We start from the raw sequence: 23,407 nt of genomic DNA, 5'->3' as shown, positions 1-23,407 counted from the left end.
CCCCGGCGCGCCTTGCATCCAGTGCCTCGACTGCCGGCTCATGTACCCGCCGCACAAGTTCGTCATCCATTCCCACAAAGCCCTGGAGAACCGGACTTGCCACTGGGGCTTCGACTCGGCCAACTGGCGGGCTTACATCCTCCTCAGCCAGGATTATGCCGGGAAAGAAGAGAAAAGTAGGCTGATCCAGTTCCTGGACGACATCAAGGAGAAGTTCGACTACGGCCACCGGTACAAGAGGAAGGCGCCCAGGGTGAGCCAGGGCAACCGTTGGGGGGCAGGAGAGCGATGTCTTATTTTTTTTTGGGGGGGGGGGGGGGGAAGGACTTGTGGCATCACCTCTCAGAGACCCATTAGAGCACGCAGAGTCCAGGTCCCATCAGCTAAACAATGCAGGTTGGCGGGACCGCAGGGGGAGGGCTTTCTCTGTGGCGTCTCTGACTTTATGGAATCAACACTCCCCCCCCTCCCCCGCCAGGTCCATACAACCCCCACCTTGCTGGCTTTTCATAAGGCCACGAAGACCTGGCATAGTGCCGGCAGGCCCTGGGGGGGGCCCTAAACCAACCACTAGCTTGTCCATATATTTGAATTTGGAATGAATGACTAGTAGGTGTGTTATCAAATTGGTTTTTTAAGTTTTAATTAGGATTTTAGATCATGGTTATTGCTATTGCTATGGTTATTGTGATTTTATACTGTTGTGAGCAGCCCTGAGTCCTTTGGGATTGGGCGGCATAGAAGTCAAATTAAATAAATAAACAAATTGCTGAGAACAGGAAACTTGGAGGCGGCACCAAGATGATGCCAGGCTGTTGGGATTTCAGATGTTGGGGGAGGGGGGACCTGGGGCATCACCCCCTTCCAAGGAAGAGGCTGGCTTTGGTGATACACTGGAAATCTTGGAGGTGGCACCAAGATGATGCCAGGCTTTTTCAGCAGACCTCAAAGAGAGATTCGAACTGGAAGCCCAAAGTCCTGGAAGGGGGCAAGGTTACTTGGTGCTTGGGATATTTTACCAATTGGCAGAGGGGATATGCCCAAACCCTTGGCAGATACGGATATACCCAATCTGTCAAGCTTCTTTATACACTGCTCAAAAAAAATAAAGGGAACACTTAAACAAAACAATATACTGTAATTCCAGGTAAATCAAACTTCTGTGAAATCAAACTGTCTACTTGGGAAGCAACGCTGATTGACAATTAATTTCACCTGCTGTTGTGCACATTCAACTTTGTACAGAACAAAGTATTCCATGAGAATATTTCATCCATTCAGATCCAGGATGTGTTCTTTTGAGTGTTCCCTTTATTTTTTTGAGCAGTGTATATCATGCATGGGTCATTTTTTGTAGCCTGCTACCTGGTTGGGGCTTTAGGGTAATTCTGGAGCTTTTCTGGGATGAACATGACTTATGTGGAGGGCTGTGAATGAATCCTGAGATTACATAGATAATAACGTTCTTGGAATCTGCTGGAGGTGGTTGGGCTGTGCCAGATGGTCTCTCTTCCATTTGGAAGCAAGTTGTCTTGTGAGTTCTTGCCTGGTGAAAAGATGGGAGTTTAAAATCCAATCTATGTGATGGGAAGGGCTGATTTTTTTAAAGCAAGCATGCAGCTGTGTTTCTGGCAAGAGTCTTGTCAGTGTGTGTGTGTGTGTGTCTCTCTCTGTGTGTATCTCCAAAACTGGCTTTGTGCACACAGCAAAAGGCTTATTACGCTGTGCCAAAACTCAGTTTGCAGTAATGTGGGTGAAGCAGAACCCTTGGTGTGTAAATGAGATTTACAGATGTTGCAAAAAAAAAGAAAGAAAAAGATACAACCGAACTCTGGATGAGGTTTTCTGCATGGGAAAAATAATAATACAGTAAGTGGAAAAATACAGATTTGGGAGACTGCATTAGGTGTTTTTTGCCTATCTTTGCAGAATGTGGTGACTTTCTATCAAAATAAATCCTTTGTCTTTTTTTAAATTTGGGGAATGTAGTGCGGAGTTTCTAAAACTAGGATAAGTTGTGTCCTGTGTCCTTGGGTGAAAGGAAAATATGCTATATTGTGCCTTTCTGCAATTCTTAACATGCACTTGCCTTTCTGGTTCCTAGTCTCCCCCCTCCCCTTGTGATTTATGGTTAAATTTACATAGGGCACACAGAAATGTTTGCTGCGCCTGCAGTGGCATTTCTTAAAAATGGAGAATTACGTTGCGTAGTTTTCATTCGACCTGCCGTAAATCTCAGGACTCTATAAAGTGCATGAACTTTAAAAGAAAGAAGCGGTTAATTGATCACTTTCCCTTCCAATTTACCCAAACAGGGGAGAAAATTGTCATATTTATACATTATTGCTGATTTGAGGAAATCCAATTTCCCTCCCCTCCTTGTAGTCTGTCTCTTTAGCATTTCACACAGGGAGAAATTTTTAACCCATCAATAAACACATAATCCGAGTGATTCTGACTGTATTAATTCAGTATATACTGTATATAAATTTGATTCGGGTTTAGAACGTGATGCACAGACTGGGTTTTTTTTTTTATGCTGAGCATTGTCTGGTTGTGGCTGTCTTGCCAACAATTTTTGTACGTGGGTTAAATATACACTCCGGAAATCGATGTGTCCTAGACTAAGCTGCTACAGTTACTTTTCAACCATGCCAGGCAACTGGGGAGTCTGCGCCAGCCAGACAGCTTGAAGAGGACACTGGTACGAATATCCTCTTTATTTAATCTGCAACCCTGTTCCAGTTCCCAGAATGCCTGGGGGTTGGTGTTTGGGTGAGAAAGTGGTGTGGAAGCCATGCCTTGGCACCAGGCCTGGGGAATAAAGTAGAAAGAATAGAAATTATACATATATATATATATCTATGTTCAAAAATATGTGATATACATACACACACACACACACACTCTCACACACACACACTCATACATACATACATACATACATACATACATACATTGCTCAAAAAAATAAAGGGAGCACTCAAAGAACACATCCTAGATCTGAATGAATGGAATATTCTCATTGAATACTTTGCTCTGTACAAAGTTAAATGTGTACAACAGCATGTGAAATTGACTGTCAATCAGTGTCGCTTCCTTAAGTGGACAGTTTGATTTCACAGAAGTTTGATTGACTTGGAGTAACTTATATTGTGTTAAGTGTTCCCTTTTATTTTTTTGAGCAGTGTATATACACTGATGCCATTTTAGTCTGCTTCCCCATTGCTTTAAAAAAAAAAGGGGAGGGGGTATTTTAAGTTAGCTCTGCAATTGTGCAGGATTGTCATGAATCATGGGGATTTACCAAATCTGTAAACCTGAAGAAAATCTGCAGGTGGAGGTGGGGACGTCTTCAGTAAAGGACATTTTTTTCCTCTTTAAATTCCTACGCATCTTCATTTTAAGAACACCCTCCCCAACTTTGAGGCTACTACTTGGCCAAAACCATGCACTGCAAAGGAGCCCAATAATTAATACTAAAAAAATAATAATACATTTTTTAAAAAGGGGGGCAGAACAAAGGAACACATTTTTTTAAAAATTTCCTCCGCTTCCTCCTTGTGTTTGCTCTTGAGTTTCCACTTTTTGAAGAAGAGGAAGCCATTTTCTGGGGGAGGGGGTTCCCCCCTCCTCTTCTTTTCCTTTCCTCCTCCACCCTCAATCTCTGAGAGAGCTATTGTCAGAACATTGGAGTCTAAAGACTGCACATTATCTCTCACAGACCAGCCTGGATGCAGCGTTAATAGCTTGTCTCTCTTTGGCTAATCATGTGCTAAAAGTAGCCCTTGCCTGAATGTCCTTCCTGGCTATGAATAGGAAGAGGAGGAACAGTGAAAGAAAAGGATGTCTTTGGGCTGGTGGTGGTGTTTACTTTCAGTGTAAGTCTGCAGCATTTTTTTAAAAAACCCAAGAGTACAAACTTAAATGTACATTTCCGGCCCAACTTGTTTTCTAGGTCCATCACTTTTCAGAGATGCTCCTGAACTAGGCTTTTTGAGCTGCGGAAATAATTCCCTAAATGGTGGGATTGTGACTTTGAAAATGAAAACAAATATCACTTGGGAGGACCCATGAGGTCATCTAATCCAACCCATGTAACTCGTATTCCAGACCAAAAAGAGCAAGTAGTGGAAAGCTAGGGATCTTTGTGGCTTTTAAAAGCATTTTTTTTTAAAAAAACCCAACAATTTCTCGTTTTCTTTTCTTTTTTCTTCAATCTATCATATAAACACTTGTGGGTGTTTCTCTTTTCTGCCTTTCTGCTGCATTACTATTACTATTAGTCTTCTCATCGTTCTATCATTTCTAAACAAACAAAGAAACAAATGTGAAAGGGCATAAATTTCAAATTTAATCGGAGGGTTTATGTGTTTTTCTGTTTTCATTTTTGTATTTTTATTGTACCTGGAAGTCATCAAGATTAAGAATCTGTTGGATAGTGGTGAGTTTAAAAAAAAAAGATAATCTAGTAAAATCAAAGATGAAATGATTGTTTAACTATTAACTAAGGCTTCACTACTTTTAATCTTCTTATCGTTCCTATATCCTCCTACTTATGATTGTATGATGGTAACTTGTTGCTTGCAGCCTTGCGATTTATATTAATATGGATTGTTTCCTGATAGCTTTTTCTACCCTATGACAATCATTAAGTGTTGTACCTCATGATTCTTGACACATATATCTTTTATGTACACTGAGAGCATGTGCACCAAAGACAAATTCCTTGTGTGTCCAATAAAGAATTCTATTCTATTCTACACTGCTCAAAAAAATAAAGGGAACACTCAAATAACACATCTTAGATCTGAATGAATGAAATATTCTCACTGAATACTTTGTCCTGTACAAAGTTGAATGTGCTGACAACATGTGAAATGGATGGTCAATCAGTGTTGCTTCCTAAGTGGACAGTTTGATTTCACAGAAGTTTGATTTACTTGGAGTTATATTGTGTTGTTTAAGTGCTCCCTTTATTTTATTTTTTTTGAGCAGTATATTTTAGGAGAATGCAGGTTAGAAGTATTTTTCCTCCCATAATTCTAAAGTTGATGCCCTTTGCTTTGGTTTAAAAAGGCTGAAACGAGACGAGTAGGCTTCCACAGTTTAAGTGGAAAGAGTAGACTTGAAGGTTAATTGTATGGATGCTTGAATTTGGCTGCAAACACTTGTATTTTGGGAAGGCCTTATGACCTGCCTATTTGTTTACCTTACTGTCTTTCTCTCGATTTTTCTCCTTTTGCTCATCAGATCCTCTTTCCATCCAACACAGAACCAAGAAAATAGTTGTTACAATGCAGCAAATAATCATCTGGAGAATAAACATGTATATAAGGTTGTGACCAGAGACAAATAACATTGAAATAAAGTTGGAGGGAGGAAATGGTGTGGTGGGTAGCAGAGGAGGAAAAAAAATCCCACTTAAATCTTGCCTAAATTTTGGCTTGGCTAACTTCTCTTTTCCGTTTTTTTAACCTTTGCTAAGACTGTTTTGACTGCCTGCATAGCTATACAAGGGTACCTCTACTTACGAACTTAAATCGTTCCGTGACCAGGTTCTTAAGTAGAAAGGTTTGTAAAAAGAAGCAATTTTTTTCATAGGAATCGATGTAAAAGCAAATAATGTGTGCGATTGGGGAAACCACAGGGAGGGTGGAGGCCTTGTTTCCTGCCAGGAGATTCCTAGAGAGGCCCCATGGAGGCTTCTCCCTGCCTTTTCTGGCCCTGTTTCCTCCCAGGAGATTCCTAGAGAGGCCTCAGGGAGGCTTCTCCCTGCCTTTTCCGGCCCTATTTCCACCCATGAGATTCCTAGAGAGGCCCCACGGAGGCTTCTCCCCGCCTTTTCCGGTTACAGTTTCGGAAGCTCGGGTTTGTAAGTGAAAAATGGTTCTTGAGAGGAGGCAAAAAAAATCTTGAACACCCGGTTCTTATCTAGAAAAGTTCATAAGCAGAGGTGTTCGTAGGTAGACGCACCACTGTACAAGTAGTCCTTGGTTTACAACAGTTCACTTAGTGACTGTTTTTCACACTTACGACCATTGCAGCATTCCTCAGGAGTCCCATGATTCACATTTGGATGCTCGACAACTGATTCACATTTATGACAGTTGTATGTCCCAGGGTCATGTGATTTCCTCCCCTTTTGTGACCTCCTGACAAGCCAAGTCAATGGGGGAAACCAGATTCTACTTAACGACTGCCTCACTTCTTTTACAACTGTGGTTGTTCGCTTACCAAATGAATGGCAAGAAAAGTGAAATGGGACAAACTCAACTTTTAACCAATGTTTCACATACCAACATAAATTTTGGGCTGAACGGTGGTTGTAACTTTCTTAGTGACGGGGTTGTTAAGTGAAACCTGGCTCCCCTTTGAGGGCTTCCTGTAGTTAATCATTGACCCCACGTGTCTGAAAGAAACACTGATCTATATTTTATTGATTATTTACTGCTGGAGCTAAGCCTATTTCTTTTGGCCCTTCCTGAACGTTTAAACATTTTTTCTTTTATTATTTTTTTCTTGGGATTAATCTTTCCCATATGGACTTTGAAATCTCTTAAAAAGCCACGGCTGGACTTCGTTCTTCTGCGTTTCCCCCACCTCCAAAAGTTTGGTATTATGTTTCTTTTCCCCGTGTTTCTTTTTCTTGGCTTTTCCACAATATTCTTAACTTTTTGAAGAACATCAGACAAGAGCTGGCTGATTTCTACCTTGTGTTTATTTGATGTGTCTGTGAAAAAAAAAAGAATGCTTTCTTTTGTGGAACACTCAATTTCAGGGTATTTTAAAGTGCTTTCCTTTACAGCTGTTTTTATTTTTTATTTTTGTCATTGGCACGCTGGTTAAAAGAGCTTAAGTGGATGCCTCAGACTTCAGAAAGATATCAGGTTGTCTGCTTTTTGAATTAATCTGTCTGTGCTTTCCTGCCATTTACTTCAACACAAAATTTTTGAAGCCTTATTGTTGCTAAAATCACCAGGCTGTATTGAATCTGCATCTAATACTAAGCCAGGATACCTTCCTTCCTTCCTTCCTTCCTTCCTTCCTTCCTTCCTTCCTTCCTTCCTTCCTTCCTTCCTTCCTTCCTTCCTTCCTTCCTTCCCTCCCTCCCTCCCTCCTTCCCTCCCTCCCTCCCTCCCTCTCCCCCCTCTTTCTTTCTTTCTCTCTCTCTCTTTCTTTCTTTCTGAGTATTTAGTTTAGCTCGAGCTTCGGCTTAGTGTAATTGTGCAAACATAGTCATGTTACGTTTTGTAAGCCATGATTTATAGCTTAGTTACGCATCAACCGGGCTATCTGGACTTAATGAAATGTCTGACTGGCTGGGTTTACTCTTGTTAAGCTGTAATGGTGTGCCATTGTGTTAAACTAAGTATCTGTTTGTGGCTTTGCTCATATGGTAGTAAGGAGCATTCTGTTGGAATCCCCTCATTTGCTAGTCGATTTCCCCCCCTTTTCTCCAAATGAGCTCGCTTGGCAAACCTTTCCAAACTCAAGAAGGAAATACTTTTTTTTTTTTTTTTACATATTCATAGGTCTGCAAGAAGGACAAGTAGTTGGTAGAGAGGATACCGTTTGAAGCTCATGGTCAGATTTGTGTTATGTGTATGTATAGTTGCTCTTTCAACTTCAAGCATAAAACTGATCAGGAAAGACTTCATGACCTCAATCCGTATAGTCTGGAGCAGGGGTCTCCAACGTTGGCAACTTTAAGACTTGTGGACTTCAACTCCCAGAATTCCTCAGCCAGCAAAGCCACAAGTCTTAAAGTTGCCAACGTTGGAGATCCCTGGTCTGGAGGACAGAAGGGAAAGGAGGGACATGATCTAAACATTTAAATACGTGAAAGGATTAAATAAGTTTCAGGAGGGAAGTGTTTCTAATAGGAAAGTGAACCCAAGAACAAGGGGGCACAATCCGAGGTTAGTTGAGGGAAAGATCAGAAGCAACGTGAGAAAATATTATTTGACCAAAAGAGTAGTCGACGCTTGGAACAAACTTCTAGCAGACATGGTTGGTCAATCCACAGCAACTGAATTGAAACATGCCTGGGACCAACATAGATCCATCCTAAGATAAAATACAGAAATAGTATAAGGGCAGACTAGATGGACCAGGAGGTGTTTTTCTGCCGCCAATCTTCTATGTTTATATCTATGTTTCTATGTCAAGGGGAAGTTCTCTAGTCGGCTCCACAATTGATAAAGCTTTTGGTTAGGACAGGTAGAGGGAAAAGGACGCTGTGCCAGGAGGAGACTCTATGGTGGTGGGGACTGGACTTCCGGTTGGCTCCAGAATTGAACTGGGGGGGGGGGGGGCTTCTGATTAGGACTTTTGTGGTTCTTTGACGGTTTAAGGTTGCTGACCCCTGATATAAGGTATAAAGCCTTAAATGAGAGCCTGTCTTGGAAAGAACAATTCTTTCCCGTACAACATGGTAGATGGTTTCTCAGAAGAACGTCTTCGTGGAACTGGAGTGGAAAAAAAAACCCTGTGTGGTTTTTGATGAGTAAATTACCATGAACTATAGGATGCTCACCCCCATGTTTTTACTAGCGGGCCCTGTGTGTGTGCGCGCGTGTGTCTTTTTAACAAGGCTCTAGACAGACAACCCATTTTGTGCTTGGTGTGAGACGCAAACTTAAGCACCCTTCTCCATCGTGTGGCAATCTCCAAATGTTGTCAGGATGGCAAAACTTTGAACCTCTCGGGCACAGTCAATACATCTGGAAGTATCAAGTGAACAAAAATAAAAGTTTTCCAATTGTGAAAGTATAAGCTATTGTTGAGGGACACATTCCCTGATCTTCCACTATATTTTGTTTTGCATTTGAATTAAATATGTTAGAGAAGCTAGAATACAGTGATCATTTTATAGAAAAGAATGTGATGTTTAATCTAACAAATCAATATTTTCCAGAGTTTGTGAGTTTGTTTGTTTGTTTGTTTTATTTGTTTTATGTCTAATCACATTTGGCGAAATTAAGCCCGTTCTGTTCTGTTCCGTTCTATTCTGCATTCTAATCTATGCTCCCCTATTCTGCATTACTTTTGATATTCCATTGATGAATCAAATTGGAAGAACGTTTTTTTAAACCCATATATAATTTTAATAAACAATTTGACATTATTAAGATATTCAATCAATTACTATTTTTAAAAAAACTGAGATGCAGCCTTGATTTTGAGTAAATTGGGTGCTTTCTTGTATAGCTTTGATTGCAATCTCCTAAAATTTTAATGAGAAGGTGTCAGAGGTTTTTTTTAAAAAGGCCCATTGGGGAGGAGCATTGGGAAAATTTCCATTTATGCTCAAATATATAGGGGAAAAAATAGTACTCACCTGCTAGGACATTCTATTTTACTTCCAAGGCCCCTGTGGAAGGAATATTGTAGAATAATAAGCATTTTCTATAATATTGTAGAATAATAAGCATTTTCTAAAATAGAAATACCTGAAACATAACTTCATTTCCAAAGGTTTAATCTTTGTGGTTGAGGTGTGGAAGCATGCCCAGAGACAGATTTTTCCCCCACGTGTTTTTAGAGTTGAATAAATTGCTAACTGTCACCAATAAGTAATAATAAAATAACAGTTGAGCAGACACAAGACAACAAACAAACAAATAGCTTGGTTGGATTTCCATGGCATTATGTGCCTCAAATCAATACAAATGGCATTTATATCCTTCTTTCCCTCTTTTTTCTTAGAAACATAGAAGAAAAATACCACATGGTCCATCTAGTCTGCCCTTATACTATTTCCTGTATTTCATCTTAGGATGGATCTGTGTTTATCCCAGACATGCTTAAATTCAGTGACTGTGGATTTCCCAACCACGTCTGCTGGAAGTTTGTTCCAAGCATCTCCTCCTCTTTCAGTCAAATAATATTTTCTCATGTTGCTTCTGATCTTTCTCCCAACTGACCTCAGATTGTTCCTCCTTGTTCTTGGGTTCAATTTCCTATTAAAAACACTTCCTTCCTAAACCTTATTGAACCCTTTCATATATTTAAATGTTTTGATCATGTTCTCCCTTTCCCTTCTGTCCCTCAGACTATACAGATTGAGTTCATGAAGTTTTTCCTGATAGGTTTTATGCTTAAGGCCTTCCACCATTTTTGCAGCTCGTCTTTGGACCCGTTCAATTTGATCAATATCTTTTTGTAGGTGAGGTCTCCAGAACTGGACACAGTATTCCAAATGGGGTCTCACCAGCGCTCTATACAGCGGGGTCACAATCTCCCTCTTCCTGCTTGTTATACCTTTTCTTTTTTTCTTTTCTTTCTTTCTGTTTTTTTTCCTTCTGCGAAATTCTGCTTAAGTCAGTGATATCACGTTAAAAGGATAAGGCCATGGACTCTTAATTGCCTCTTGGTTTCCCAATCCTCTTTTTTTTTTTTGGCTAGCCAGTTTGTGTAATGTCTGTCTCAAACAGTTGAGTAAGGGCATTGAAGCAGCAGACAGGATGTTAAGTGTTAGGAAGTCTGGGTGAAATATAACAGAAGCTCCAGTATGTGTGTTGAAGGATGCAGGCAGCAAACCCTTCCAGCTTCAGCTCCCCTCTTTGGAAATTTTGCAGAAACCATTTTTTAAATTATTATTATTACTTTGAATTTTGTTTTCTGGCATGCTTATTGTCTCTCTCTTCTGTTTCTGCTACTTCTGCTCACTGAAATGGTTGCCCGAACTCTCACAACCTCCTCGTTTTCTTTAAGGTTTGCTTCCGTCCACCCCTTTTCGTTGTTTTTTTAAAAAAAGGATGCAAACGTTTAAGCCGAAATAAATTCTGTGGATGTCATGAGTTTAAGCTGTCAAGCTGCAGCTGACTTTGCAAGCAGCAGGTTTAAAAAAATCTGCCTCAGTTCTGTTCTGCTTAGTTCATGCCTCTTCATGTAATTTCATAAGGAACAGAGTTTGATTAAGGAAATGGCATTCTTCAACTGTGGTTTATCAGGGCAGCTACGATATCACATTCGTCTCTTCGTTTAGATTTGTCTGCATAATTCTTGTATCCCGGGTTTGGGAGGGAACCAACTGCTGACAAAACTTCCAGCTGCAGACGTGGTCCATAGTCAGTTAATAATATTTTTATTTTTTAATGGATGCCCAAAGGCCTTTGGTGGAAGTACAATCAGTGATGGGCTCCTATGGGTCCGGTCCAGTACGCAGAACTGGTAGAAAATTTTGATGTTTTTTTTTCTCCCCCCCCCCTTCTGGCCGCTGGGTATGTTTTTCCTATCACAGTAAATGAGGTTGGATATGTATAATTTTAGAAGAGCTGTGCATGCATGTGTGTATGTATGGATAGCCAGTTTATATAGTATATAATGTATATTTTTGTGTGCCTATGTGTAATATATATGTACACATGTGGCATACATACATAGAATTAAAGAGTATATTTTGGATATTCAGTAATAGTAAAAATAGAGAGGGAAATTGTATCTCTTTGAGGTGAGGAGAGGCCAGGCACCCTAACCCTTGACATGAGTGATGTCAAGTTGGCCACCTTTATTTAAGCCAGTCACATGATCATCAAGCCACTCCCACATGACCAGAAAGCCACTCCCACAAAATAAGCCACACCCACAGTGTGATAGTAAAAAAAATTGCAGTCCTTCACTGAGTACAACACTGCAAAAGTCAGTCAACGCAAAGTCTAGTACCCTGATACCCAGAGATGACACATTGTGAGTTCTGGGAGACTTCACCACACACACATTCTGCTGGATTACTTTTCAGAAACTTTGGACTGTGCTGAGTCTTGGAAGATCTTTAGTGGCGGGAAAATATCCATGGAAAATACACTGCTCAAAAAAAATAAAGGAAACACTTAACGCAATATAACTCCAAGTAAATCAAATTTCTGTAAAATCAAACTGTCCACTTAGGAAGCAACACTGATGGATAGTCAATTTCACACAGGCTGTTGTGCACATTCAACTTTGTACAGAACAAAGTATTTAATGGGAATATTTCATTTAATTCCGATCTAGGATATATTATTTGAATGTTCCCTTTATTTTTTGAGCAGTGTATATGCCTCTTTAGTCTTTTCCTGTGCTTTTGGGTTGATACCTGACCCACAGCTCTTTGCTCTGGTCTGTAGTAATCTGTGTGCATTTTTGATCTGATAGCCTTAATTTCACCGTCAGAAGTGAATTTCTCAGTATGTATTCCCTTTACACAAGAAAAGCACCAATGGCAAGTGCTAACGTAGCATTTTCTGAATCCCCTTTATAACCATGAAATATATCCTTAATTAATAGACTATAGCAATAAGATACACTCCACCTCCCTCTCAATTCTCATATTTGTCACCATCCTCTAAGCAGAGCCTGTTAGTGGAGAATATTTGCACAATGTGGTAGAACCAGCAAGCCTGAAGCTTGAATTTCCCCCCATCCTGGAAGTAAATCTCTGGGGGGGGGGGGACCTGGTTTGAAGCCCATAACTATTGCCATTGAATTGTGGGCAAACCCATTTCCTGTTTCTGGTATAATTATTAGAAACTCTTTTTGGAGGGTTTAGTGGTTGGGTAGATATTGGGTTTCCCTTTTTCATGCTCTTTGGAGACAAAAAAAAGAGGATTTTAAAGAGCATTAACACCTTTGCAATTTTGGTGTTTAAGATAGATAGATGATAGCTAGCCAGCTAATAGAATAGAATGGAATGGAATGGAATGGAATTCTTTATTGGGCCAAGTGTGATTGGACACACAATGAATTTGTCTTGGTGCAGATGCTCTCAGTGTACATAAAAGACAATATAGATTTGTCAAGAATCAGGAGGTACAACACTTAATGATTGTCATAGGGATCAAATAAGCAATTAAGAAACAACCAATATTAATAAAAATCTTAGGATACAAGCAACAAGTTACAGTCATACAGTCCTAAGTGGGAGGAAATGGGTGATAGGAATGATGAGAAAAAAACTAGCAGAAATAGTAGTGCAGACTTAGTAAAATGTTTGACAGTGTTGAGGGGATTATTTGTTTAGTAGAGTGATGGCATTTCGGGGGGAAAACTGGCCTTGTGTCTAGTTGTCTTGGTGTGCAGTGCTCTGCAGCAACTTTTTGAGGGTAGGAGTTGAAACAATTTGTGTCCAGGATGTGAGGGGTCAGTAAATATTCTCACCGCCCTCTAGCTAGCTAGATAAATAGATAGATAGATAAATGATATATGATAGATAGATGGAGGGAAAGAGAGAGATAGAGATTGATGGATAGATAAGGTAGATAGTTAGGGATGGATGGATGATGGATGGATAGATAGGGAAAGAGAGAGAGAGAGACAGCAGACAGACAGACAGATAGATAAATAGGATAGGATAGAGAGGGATGGATGGGTGGATGGAGGAATATCATGGATAGCCAGGAAAACATATACCGTGTTTCCCCGATAGTAAGGCAGTGTCTTACTATCTTTTTACCCCCAAAAGCCCCACTGTGTCTTACTTTGGGGGGTATGTGTTATATTGTCCCGGGCACCGGGGCCGGCTTGTCTTCGGGCTTCGGCCTGGGCGAGGCCTCTTCTCCTCCGGGCGGGTGGCGTTAGGCGGCGTTGCGCGGCAGGCGCGGCTGCCCGTCGGGCCTGGCCTCCATCCCTCCTGCGCCGCGGCGGGGCCGGTCCGCGATGCGCGTCCTGGGGGCGCCCGGCTCCGGAGGCTGCGGCTCCTCCCGCTGCTGCCCAACGCCGAGGATGCCCCGCGCCCAGCCCGGCTACGGCAGCAGGCAGGCAGGCAGCCCCAGGCGCGGCGGGGAGAGCAAAGGCGGCGGCGGGAGTAGCGGACGCCTCCCTCGCTTTTAGTACCGTGTTTCCCCGAAAGTAAGACATATGTCTTACTTTCGGGGTATGGCTTATATTAGCCGACCCCCCTGAAACCCCCCATATGTCTTACAATCGGGGGGGTCTTACTATAGGGGAAACACGGTAGATAAGACCCCTGGAATATAGTGACCATCATAGATATGAGTCAGTTGAGCAGTATATATTCAGTTACAATGGCAATGAATGCTCCATTGAGAAAACTAAAGTATGGGGATGTATCTTCTCTGTGTTGGTTGCTAAGGACAGACACCAAGATAATGGCATTTCATCAGTCAAACCACATTCTGCCTCCAGAGGCTTCCTAGAAATCCTTTTTTGGTGGAGGAAGGGGGCATTACTTATAAGAGAACTTCCTTTGGGCTAAGTGTGTGCACATTTTCAGAACAGAGAAAGCTTTATGGGGGGAGGGTACGTCTGTTCAGTGGCTCATTTTTGCCTGGACTTTCAGACCGGAAAGTGTGCTGAAATCTCTCCCCCAACTTCCTGGATGCTGTTTCCTGTTGAGAAAGTAAAGTTTTGTTGAGTGGCAGCTTCTGACTTGAGTTGAACTATTGCTATGTCCCCCCCCCCATTTGCAACCACATAGGCTACTCCCTCCCCCCTGCTTTCTGATTTGAGTGGGGGGGGGACTTATTTACCAGAGCAATTCTATGATCTTAGTTCGATTTTGAGATTGTGATCCCGCTGTATAGAGTGCTGGTGAGACCCCATTTGGAATACTGTGTCTGGTTCTGGAGGCCTAACCTACAAAAAGAGATGGATGAAATTGAACGGGTCCAAAGATGGGCTACAAAAATGGTGGAAGCATAAAACCTACCAGGAAAGACTTCATGAACTCAATCTGTATAGTCTGGAGGACAGAAGGGAAAGGGAGGACACGATCGAAACATTTAAATATGTGAAAGGGTTAAATAAGGTTCAGGAGGGAAGTGGTTTTAATAGGAATGTGAACCCAAGAACAAGGGGACACAATCTGAGGTCAGTTGGGGGAAAGATCAGAAGCAACATGAGAAAACATTATTTGACTGAAAGAGGAGTAGATGCTTGGAACAAACTTCCAGCAGACGTGGTTGGGAAATCCACAGTAACTGAATGTAAACATGCCTGGGATAAACATAGATCCATCCTAAGATAAAATACAGGAAATAGTATAAGGGCAGACTAGATGGACCAAGAGGTCTTTTTCTGCCCTCAATCCTCTATGTTTCCATGTTTCTATTTTAGTGGAAAAAGGAGAAAATCCACAGAAGCTGCAAGAGCCCCAAAGAAAGAGGGATTTTCAACAGAACAAAGGATGTTCTTAGTCACTTAATGGCTGAAGCAATTAGAGGAATGACACACCCTAATAATGGGAATGTCAGCACTTTGAGCAAAAAAAATGAAGTGTGCTTTTCTTTTCCAACAAGTCAAATATATATATTAAACTAATGCAAACACAGCCAAACAGGAATCCATCCTATGAAATCAACATTCAGAGTTTCATGAATTCCCCCCCCTCCTTAACCCCCAGTGCTTAAAAAGCAACAAGCCAGATTAAATCTGAGACTATTGATGTGCAGAGTGGGCGCTTTGCTTCTGAATGGCATCTCCCACCCTTTTTTTTTCAGTGGGGGGTTGGGAAGAGGGGGAGGGCAGCTTCAACTGACCTGCAATTTTTTGTGGTCTCTACAGCAGCTTTTCCAATCCCACCAGAGTTGTAGGTTTGCACTTCTATTTCTACTAGTTTTTTCCCATGATTCCCACCACCCATTTCCTCCCACTTAGGACTGTATGACTGTATCTTGTTGCTTGTATCCTAAGATTTTTATTAATGTTGATTGTTTCCTCATTGCTTATTTGACTCCTATGACAATCATGAAGTGTTGGCCATCATGATTCTTGACCAATCTATACAGTGGTGCCTCTACTTACAAACTTAATTCGTTCCGTGACCAGGTTCTTAATTAAGTAGAAAAGTTTGTAAGAAGCAACAATTTTTCCCATAGGAATCAATGTAAAAGCAAATAATGTGTGAGATTGGGGAAACCACAGGGAGGATGGAGGCCCTGTTTCCTCCCAGGAGATTCCTAGAGAGGCCCCAGGGAGGCTACTCCCTGTCCTTTCCAACCCTGTTTCCTCCCAGGAGATTCCTAGAGAGAGACCCCACGGAGGCTTCTCCCCACCTTTTCCAGCCCTGTTTCCTCCCAGGAGATTCCTAGAGAGGCCCCATGGATGCTTTTCCCCACCTTTTCCAGCCCTGTTTCCTCCCAGGAGATTCCTAGAGAGGCCCCATGGAGGCTTCTCCCCACCTTTTCCAGCCCTGTTTCCTCCCAGGAGATTCCTAGAGAGGCCCCACGGAGGCTTCTCCCCGCCTTTCACAGTTTCAGAGGCTCGGGTTTGTAAGTGGAAAATGGTTCTTGTGTGTCCAATCGCACTTGGCCAGTAAAGAATTATATTCTATTCTATCAAGTGCCTTTTTTGTGCAGTTCTGCCTTCAACATACATGATGGAACATTTCAAAGCAATGTGGGGAAATACTCCGTTGCACATAAAAAACATTTACTGGAGAGAACGGGTTGGTTCCGACATGAGTGGTAATCAGGGTTAAGCTTGCCTTCTGTGAATTTTTTTTGTGAATGAAATAACATTGCTTGCTATTTTTTCTCCCCCCCTCCACTGTAAAATGTCATGTTTGCCTGCATTTGGGTGATTTTTAAGAGTGCTGTAAGCTGGTTTCAAAGAACAGCATACAAATATCAAGACTTTAAGATTTCACAGTCCCTTTTTGTGGTTTGCAATCTAAAGAGATGTAGTTTAGATGTAGTTTGTTTTTTAAAAAAAACCTCTAAGAAGGACAAAATTCTCTCCAGTTAGGTCAGGAAAGAGAGGAAACATGCCCAGAAATGTAAATTGGGCTGGCTTATACTTCAGAAATTCAACAACAACAAAAATTCCCTGACACAAAGCATTAGCAAAAAAAAACATTTTGCTATTTTGCCCAAGAAAATTACATTGATGTCTTAAAAGGAGATTTTTCTTTATACACCATTTCCAAAAAAAGACAAGAGCCTTCATTTTAAAACTGGCACACCATTTTGATTTTCTGCAAAAAATATATTTCTGCTTGCTTTCAGAATTCAGCTTGCAATTGTTAAGTTCCCTTTCTTTATTAAGGGTGCTCTTCCTTTCCTCTTTGGTTTGGCTGGAGTAAATTTGGCAGGAAATGTCCTGGGGCTAACAAATATATTCAGTGCTTTTGTTGCCTTTTCTTTCTTGGCCTCCTGTTGCCATGCTTTAATTTCCATTTTTCAGGGGGTTTGGTAAGAAAGCTTATAGGGCTACCTAGCCCTTGACTTACACCTGGGCATTGGTTCATGCTTAACGTAGGACCGTTTCTGTGTTCCCAAGACCAAGAGTCCCCAAACTTGGCAACTTTAAGACTTGTGGATTTCAACTCCCAGAATTCTCCAGCTAGCTATGCTGGCTGAAGAATCCTGGGAGTTGAAGTCCACAAGTCTTAAAGTTGCCAAGTTTGGGGACCTCTGCCCAAGACAGTGATGGCAAACCTTTTTTTTCCTTGGGTGCCGAAAGAATGTGCAGGCACTCTATCGTGCATGCGTGAGTGCACCCATAATTTAATGCCTGGGAAGGGCAAAAACAGCTTCCCCCACCCCCGAGAGGCCCTATGGAGGCCAGAAATGGCCTGTTTCCCAACTTCTGGTGGACCCAGTAGACTTGTGTTTTGCCCTACCCAGGCTCCAAAGGAGTCTGGGGAGGGTAAAAATGGCCTCCCCCATCCCTCTGGAGGCTCTCTGGAAGCCAAAAATGGCCTCCCAGAGCCTCTGTGTGAGCCAAAAATCAGCTGGCTGGCACACACATGCATGTTGGAGCTGAACTAGGGCAACGGCTCGAGTGCCAGCAGATATGGCTCCGCGTGCCACCTGTGGCACCCGTGCCATAGGTTCGCCATCAATGCCCCAAGATCACGTGATTCTCCTTTGACAACCTTCTGACAAGCCATGGGATCACATCACTTTGGGACATTGCAAGGATCATACATCTGAATTGGCTGCCAAGTGCATGAATTTTGATTCGGGGATGCTACGATGGTCATAAGTATGAAAAACGCCGTGATCACTTTGAACAAAGAGTTGCAAGTCGAGGATTTCCTACCTACCTGAAGTGCCTAGCATGGCAGGCTGAAAAGAACTTCTTTATCAACGTATATCAGAGGATTTCCAGAGGCAATCCAGGGAATAAAATTCTTTTTTGGCCAAGTGTGATTGGACACGCAAGGAATTTGTCTTTGGTGCAGATGCTGTCAGTGTACATAAAAGAAAAGATGCATTTGTCAAGAATCATGAGGTACAACACTTAATGATTGTCGTAGGATACAAATAAGCAACCAGGAAACAATCAATATTAATATAAATCGTAAGGATACAAGCAACAAGTTACCGCCATACAGTCATAAGTGGGAGGAGATGACTGATGGGAACTGTGAGAAGACTCATAGTAATGCAACTTTAGTGAATAGTTTGATGGTGTTGAGGGAATTATTGGTTTAGCAGAGTGATGGCATTCATATCATAGCGGCATAATACTCACTTCTAAAATCTTCAAATCGTTAAAACGTCACCAACCAGTGTAAAATAAATAGAATATGTAACATAGAATATAGAATATAAAATATAATTTTATTGGCTAAGTGTGATTGGACCCACAAAGAATTGGTCTTGGTGCAATGCTCTCAGTGTACATAAAAAGAAAAGATATATTCGTCCAAAAATCATAAGGTACAACATTTAATGATGCTCCAGATACAAATAAGCAATCAAATCATGTTAGGAACCAGTCAATATAAATTATAAGGATACAAGCAACATATACGGTAGTCATTTGTGGGAGGAGATGGGTGATGAGAACTATGAGAATATTATAGTAGTGCAGACTTAGTGAATAGTTTAATAGTGTTGAGGGAAATATTTGTTTAGCAGAGTGATGGCGTTTGGGGGGAAAACTGTCTTTGTGCCTAGTTGTTTTGGTGTGCAATGGTCTATAGCGTCGTTTTGAGGGTAGGAATTGAAAAAAAATTATGTCTAGGATAGGAGGCGTCCGTAGATATTTCCACCGACCTCTTTTTGAGTCGTGCAATACACAGGCCCTCCGTGGAAGGCAGGTTGGCAGCAATTGTTTTTCTCTGCAGTTCTGATTCTCATCTGAAGTCTGCGTCGGTCTTGTTGGGTTGCAGAACCCAATCAGGCAGTTATATAGAACATATTATTTGGAGGATGTGGGGAGGAAAGCAGAAAAAACTAAAATTGTGGCCTATAGTCAAAGCTTGGAGTTCCCAGTTCCTTGCCGACAGTCTACGAATGGGATATCCTTCACCCAGGCACCTAATCTTGGCTGAATTGCCGTCTGAGAGCCTTCCACCAAGCCTGATAAGAGTTTGAAGTGTTTGGAGAGTTGATTTACAGCCCCCGTGGTCGGGGGTGTGAAGGGAATCTCTTTCAAACACTGGCTCGGCGTGGAGAAGCCCCCTTATTCTGTCTCTCTCTCTCTCTCTCTCCCGCCTCCCCCCTTCCAATCTACGCGGCTTTGAGACGAATCTAGTGACTGCCCTATAAAGAAGCCCTCCGCCGAAGTTGGAGGGAGGGATAAAACTGGTTTTCCACAAAGGGGGAAACTTGAGAAGCCCCCCCCCCCCTTCTCTTGAGAATTCCTGAATGGAGGCTAATGAAAAGTGGGTGGAAGAGAAGGAGAGCTTTTGACACAAAAGAGTTGCACATTTCCCTGGCCTGTCGCTTCAGGCCTGTCATTCACAGGGCTTTGTAAAGAAACCCCCTTCTATTTTGTGCTTGTGTGTGCGTGTGTGTGTGTGTGTGTGTGTGCGCTATTTGCATGAAAACAGCTCCTTTTGAGTGTTCCCCCCCCTCCCGCTTTCTGGATTTCCCTGCCTCTGAGCACAATCCTCTCTGACATCACAATTAAGGTCCCTCACAAACCTTTGTGATGTCACACAGCAAGGAAAGAAAGGAGGGGAGAATCGAAGGCCCGGAAAATGGCTACCCCCCATCCTCAGTCTAGTACGTTATCCGGTTGTAGTTGGTTTTGTTTTTCTCCGGATTGTGTTGGTTTTTTTGTGATGATCTGCCGCCATGGACTGCGGCTTTCCAGATTTGGTCTCCGTTCCAGTTACAATAACGGAAGATGGTTTTTAGGGTCTTTTTCAGCTTTGGCACCGTTTTGCCAGGGAGAGAGGCCACCGTTCAACATTTTGTGGTCAGTCACAAGCCCAAATTTGGAAAGCTTTTCTTCTCTCCCTGGCCATCAGCATTTCTCCGGTTGTTTTTTCTTTTTATTTTTTTAAACAATAGCTCCACATCAACAATCCCCCTGAAAACTGTGGGGCTCAGTTGCCAATTTCTCTTCTCTTCTCTTCTTCCTTCTTTTCTCTTCTTCCTTCTCTTCTCTTCTTCCTTCTCCCCTACCCACTCCTTCCTTCTCTCATTCTTTCCTCTCCTCTTCTCCTCTCTTCTTCCTTATCTTCTCTTCTCGTCTTCTGTTCTTCCTTCTCCTCTCCCATCCCATCCTCTCTCCTCCCCTCTCCTCTCCTCTCCTTTTCTTTTCTTTCATCCTTCTCCCCTCTCCTCTTCTGTTCTTCCTTCTCCTCTTCCCTCCCCTCTCTTCTCTCCTCTTCTCTCTTCTCTTCTTCCTTCTCTTCTGGGCTCAGTCTTAAAGTCGGCCTCCCCCCACCTCCCATCCAGATGCTGCTTGGAGCTTGGTGCATCCTGGACCTTCCTTTGTCCTGAACCAGAGCTGTTTGTAAAAAGGGATTGTGGGAGAGGAACTAAGGAAGAGGAGGAGGGCAGAGGCAGAACAAGACAACAGAGGTGTGATGCTAGGGAGGCATTTCCTGCTTTCCACAGTGACAATTATAGGCAATTTACCTGCTATGTGAACGTACCTGTGCTCCGTCAACTTTCTCAGCCTTCCTACCAGGCTGAGAACATTTGGTGAATGGCGGCACATTGCTAAATTATTTTAAAGGCTAAGGTGGGTTTATTTCCTTCAGCCGGGAGACTCTCAACCCCAAGGGCTATATAGACTTAAAAAGGGGAGAGGTGGCAGCAGAAAGCAATTCAGGGTTGCCAAAACCTGCCTGGATGTTGAAGAAGTGAACTTGAAGAAGGAGATTTTTATCTTTTCATTTCTCTCCATGCCCCAATGAAAACATGCCCCAGTAGTCCTCAGCTTACTCTACATGGGGCTACCTCTGAAGAGTGTTCGGAAACTTCAGTTCGTGCAGAATGCGGGTGCGCAAGCAGTCATGGGCTTTCCCAGATATGCCCATGTTTCGTCAACACTCCGCGGCCTGCACTGGTTGCCGATTAGTTTTCAGACACAATTCAAAGTGTTGGTGATGACCTATAAAGCCCTACATGGCATCGGACCAGAATACCTATGGGACCGCCTTCTGCCGCATGAATCCCAGCGGCCGATTAGGTCCCACAGAGTTGGCCTTTTCCAGGTCCCGTCGATTAAACAATGTCATCTGGTGGGCCCTAGGGGAAGAGCCTTCTCTGTGGTGGCCCCGGCCCTCTGGAATCAACTCCCCCCGGAGATTCGAATTGCCCCCACCCTCCTTGCTTTCCGCAAAGCCCTGAAGACCTATCTATTCAATTCAATTCAATTTATTAGATTTGTATGCCGCCCCTCTCCGAAGACTCTTATGGAAAGCTAGGAGGGTGGGGGCAGTGTGAATCTCCGGGGGAGCTGATTCCAGAGGGTCGGCCCCCCACAAAGAAGGCTCTTCCCCTACGCCCCACCAAGAGACAGTGTCGGTAGGAAGTCTTGAGTTCATGTCCTGCCTTAAACCGTGAAAGCTGGCTGCGTGAGTTTGGGCCTCTCTCTCTCTCTCATTCTCTGCTTGTTGTTGTGGGTAAAAATAGGAGAAAACGAATTGTGTGATCAATTTCCCATCTTGAGTTATTTGTAAAAAATAATCACGGGCTACAAATAAATAAATAAAATTTGCAGGCAGTCCACTTTTGAGTTGGGTGACCCTAGAAACCTAAACTGAAAGAAATAATCTGCTCCTGTTTTAGGAGACATACTTCTTTGGGAGGGTGGGATTTGTAGTCCCCACCACCACCACCACCCGGCCCCTACGCAGGCTACCTGGACAAGGAAAGAAACTGTTGTGTCAGTGCCGAATCCAGGAGCCTCCTTGTTTATGTGGGAGGGAAGGAAAAAAAAACAAACCTTCCTCGTTGAACAAACATTTTTATGATGACAAAGGATGTAGTAGTAGACTGGGCGTACACAGCTGCTAGGCTGGTGGCTTTTGTGGCTTTTTATTATGTTTATTCCACCGGGGTTGGTCTGTTTGTTTGTTTATTTCTCAAAAGTAGTGGTTCCCAACCGCCTTAACCTTAGAGGCCTTCCCTCTTTGCTGCTTGAAGAATAAAAGAAATATGAATATGTAAGATTACAACACCTTCCTTTCCCTTGGGAAGTTTTCCCTCTTGCTGCATTGCTGCTGTTTGTTGTTGGTGTGTGTTTGTGCATGCACACAGGAGTATATAAACCCCCCCCCCCTGCTTTCCCAGTCAATGCTGGGAGGCATATTGAGTGTTACCCAAGCCATTTATGCATTTTCGGTTGAACAGTGATGCAAATGTGGGCAATTAAGCAAGATTTTTTTTTTTTAATTAGCAGCTAAAGTTCACGTGCAGAGTATCTTGCCTTTAATTGCTTGACAGTTTTGCTGCAAATTTGCGAAGTCCCCCTCCAACTCAGCTATCAAAACTGTGATATTTCTTTTCTTTTCTTTTTTTTTGGAAGCAACATTGTTAAATTCCTTGAGAATTTTTTTCCGCTCTGTGCGTTTTGACCTTCCTGCTTCTGTTTCTCCATTCATAAAAGCCCTTTCACAAACTGTGCAGGAGTGGTAGAATGGTGCCTGTTAATTGCCTCTAATTAAAATATTGCTTTCATTCTCCTTTTTTTAAAGAATTAATGGAGGGCTTAGGTGTATCAAATTCCTTCTCCCTTGCCCCCCCCTCCACAGTTTTTAATAGCGCAGAATTGCCTCGCTTTTTTGCCTGCTTTGACCTGCCTTTTGGCACACCAACATCCATTGTAACTTGGTTGGGGTTGACCTGCTGAAGGGTAAACACCATTTGATAAACTTTGCAGTGCTACAGATTTTTTTTTTAATTTATGCATCCGTTGCAATTACAGCTCTCCTTTTCTTCATGAACTCAATTACCCATACAGAAGAAAACAACCCTTCATGGTAGGCCAGGTTGAGAGAAACTGACTGGTTCAAATGTCTGCTTGGTACAATTCTGTGATGGACTGTGAATTGGGACGCTGCCTGGATTTCAATGCTGGCCTTACTCAAATTCTACCCTTTATATTATGATTTGGAATATACTGTGTTCAGTTCTGGAGACCTCATCTCCAAAAAGATATTGATAAAATTGAACAGGTCCAAAGATGGGCTAGAAAAATGGTGGAAGGTCTTAAACTTCATGAACTCAATGTGTATAGTCTGGAGCAGTGTTTCCCAACCTTGGCAACT

The 23,407-nt window shown here is 42.4% G+C and overlaps 1 protein-coding gene across 1 annotated transcript in view; it reads left to right on the top strand.

Moving 5' to 3' along the window:
* The window catches only part of SKI (SKI proto-oncogene), a 150,913-nt gene that overhangs the window by 1,103 nt on the left and 126,403 nt on the right, over positions 1–23,407 (top strand). Inside the window, 1 exon segment of the mRNA XM_070759117.1 lies at positions 2–253. Within this exon segment, the coding sequence (XP_070615218.1) occupies positions 2–253 (252 nt within the window).

The sequence above is a fragment of the Erythrolamprus reginae genome, chromosome 8, assembly GCF_031021105.1.
Source record: "Erythrolamprus reginae isolate rEryReg1 chromosome 8, rEryReg1.hap1, whole genome shotgun sequence".
NCBI lineage: Eukaryota > Metazoa > Chordata > Lepidosauria > Squamata > Dipsadidae > Erythrolamprus > Erythrolamprus reginae.
Note: the sequence above shows the minus strand (reverse complement) of the source record. Positions and strands in the feature narration are given on the sequence as shown.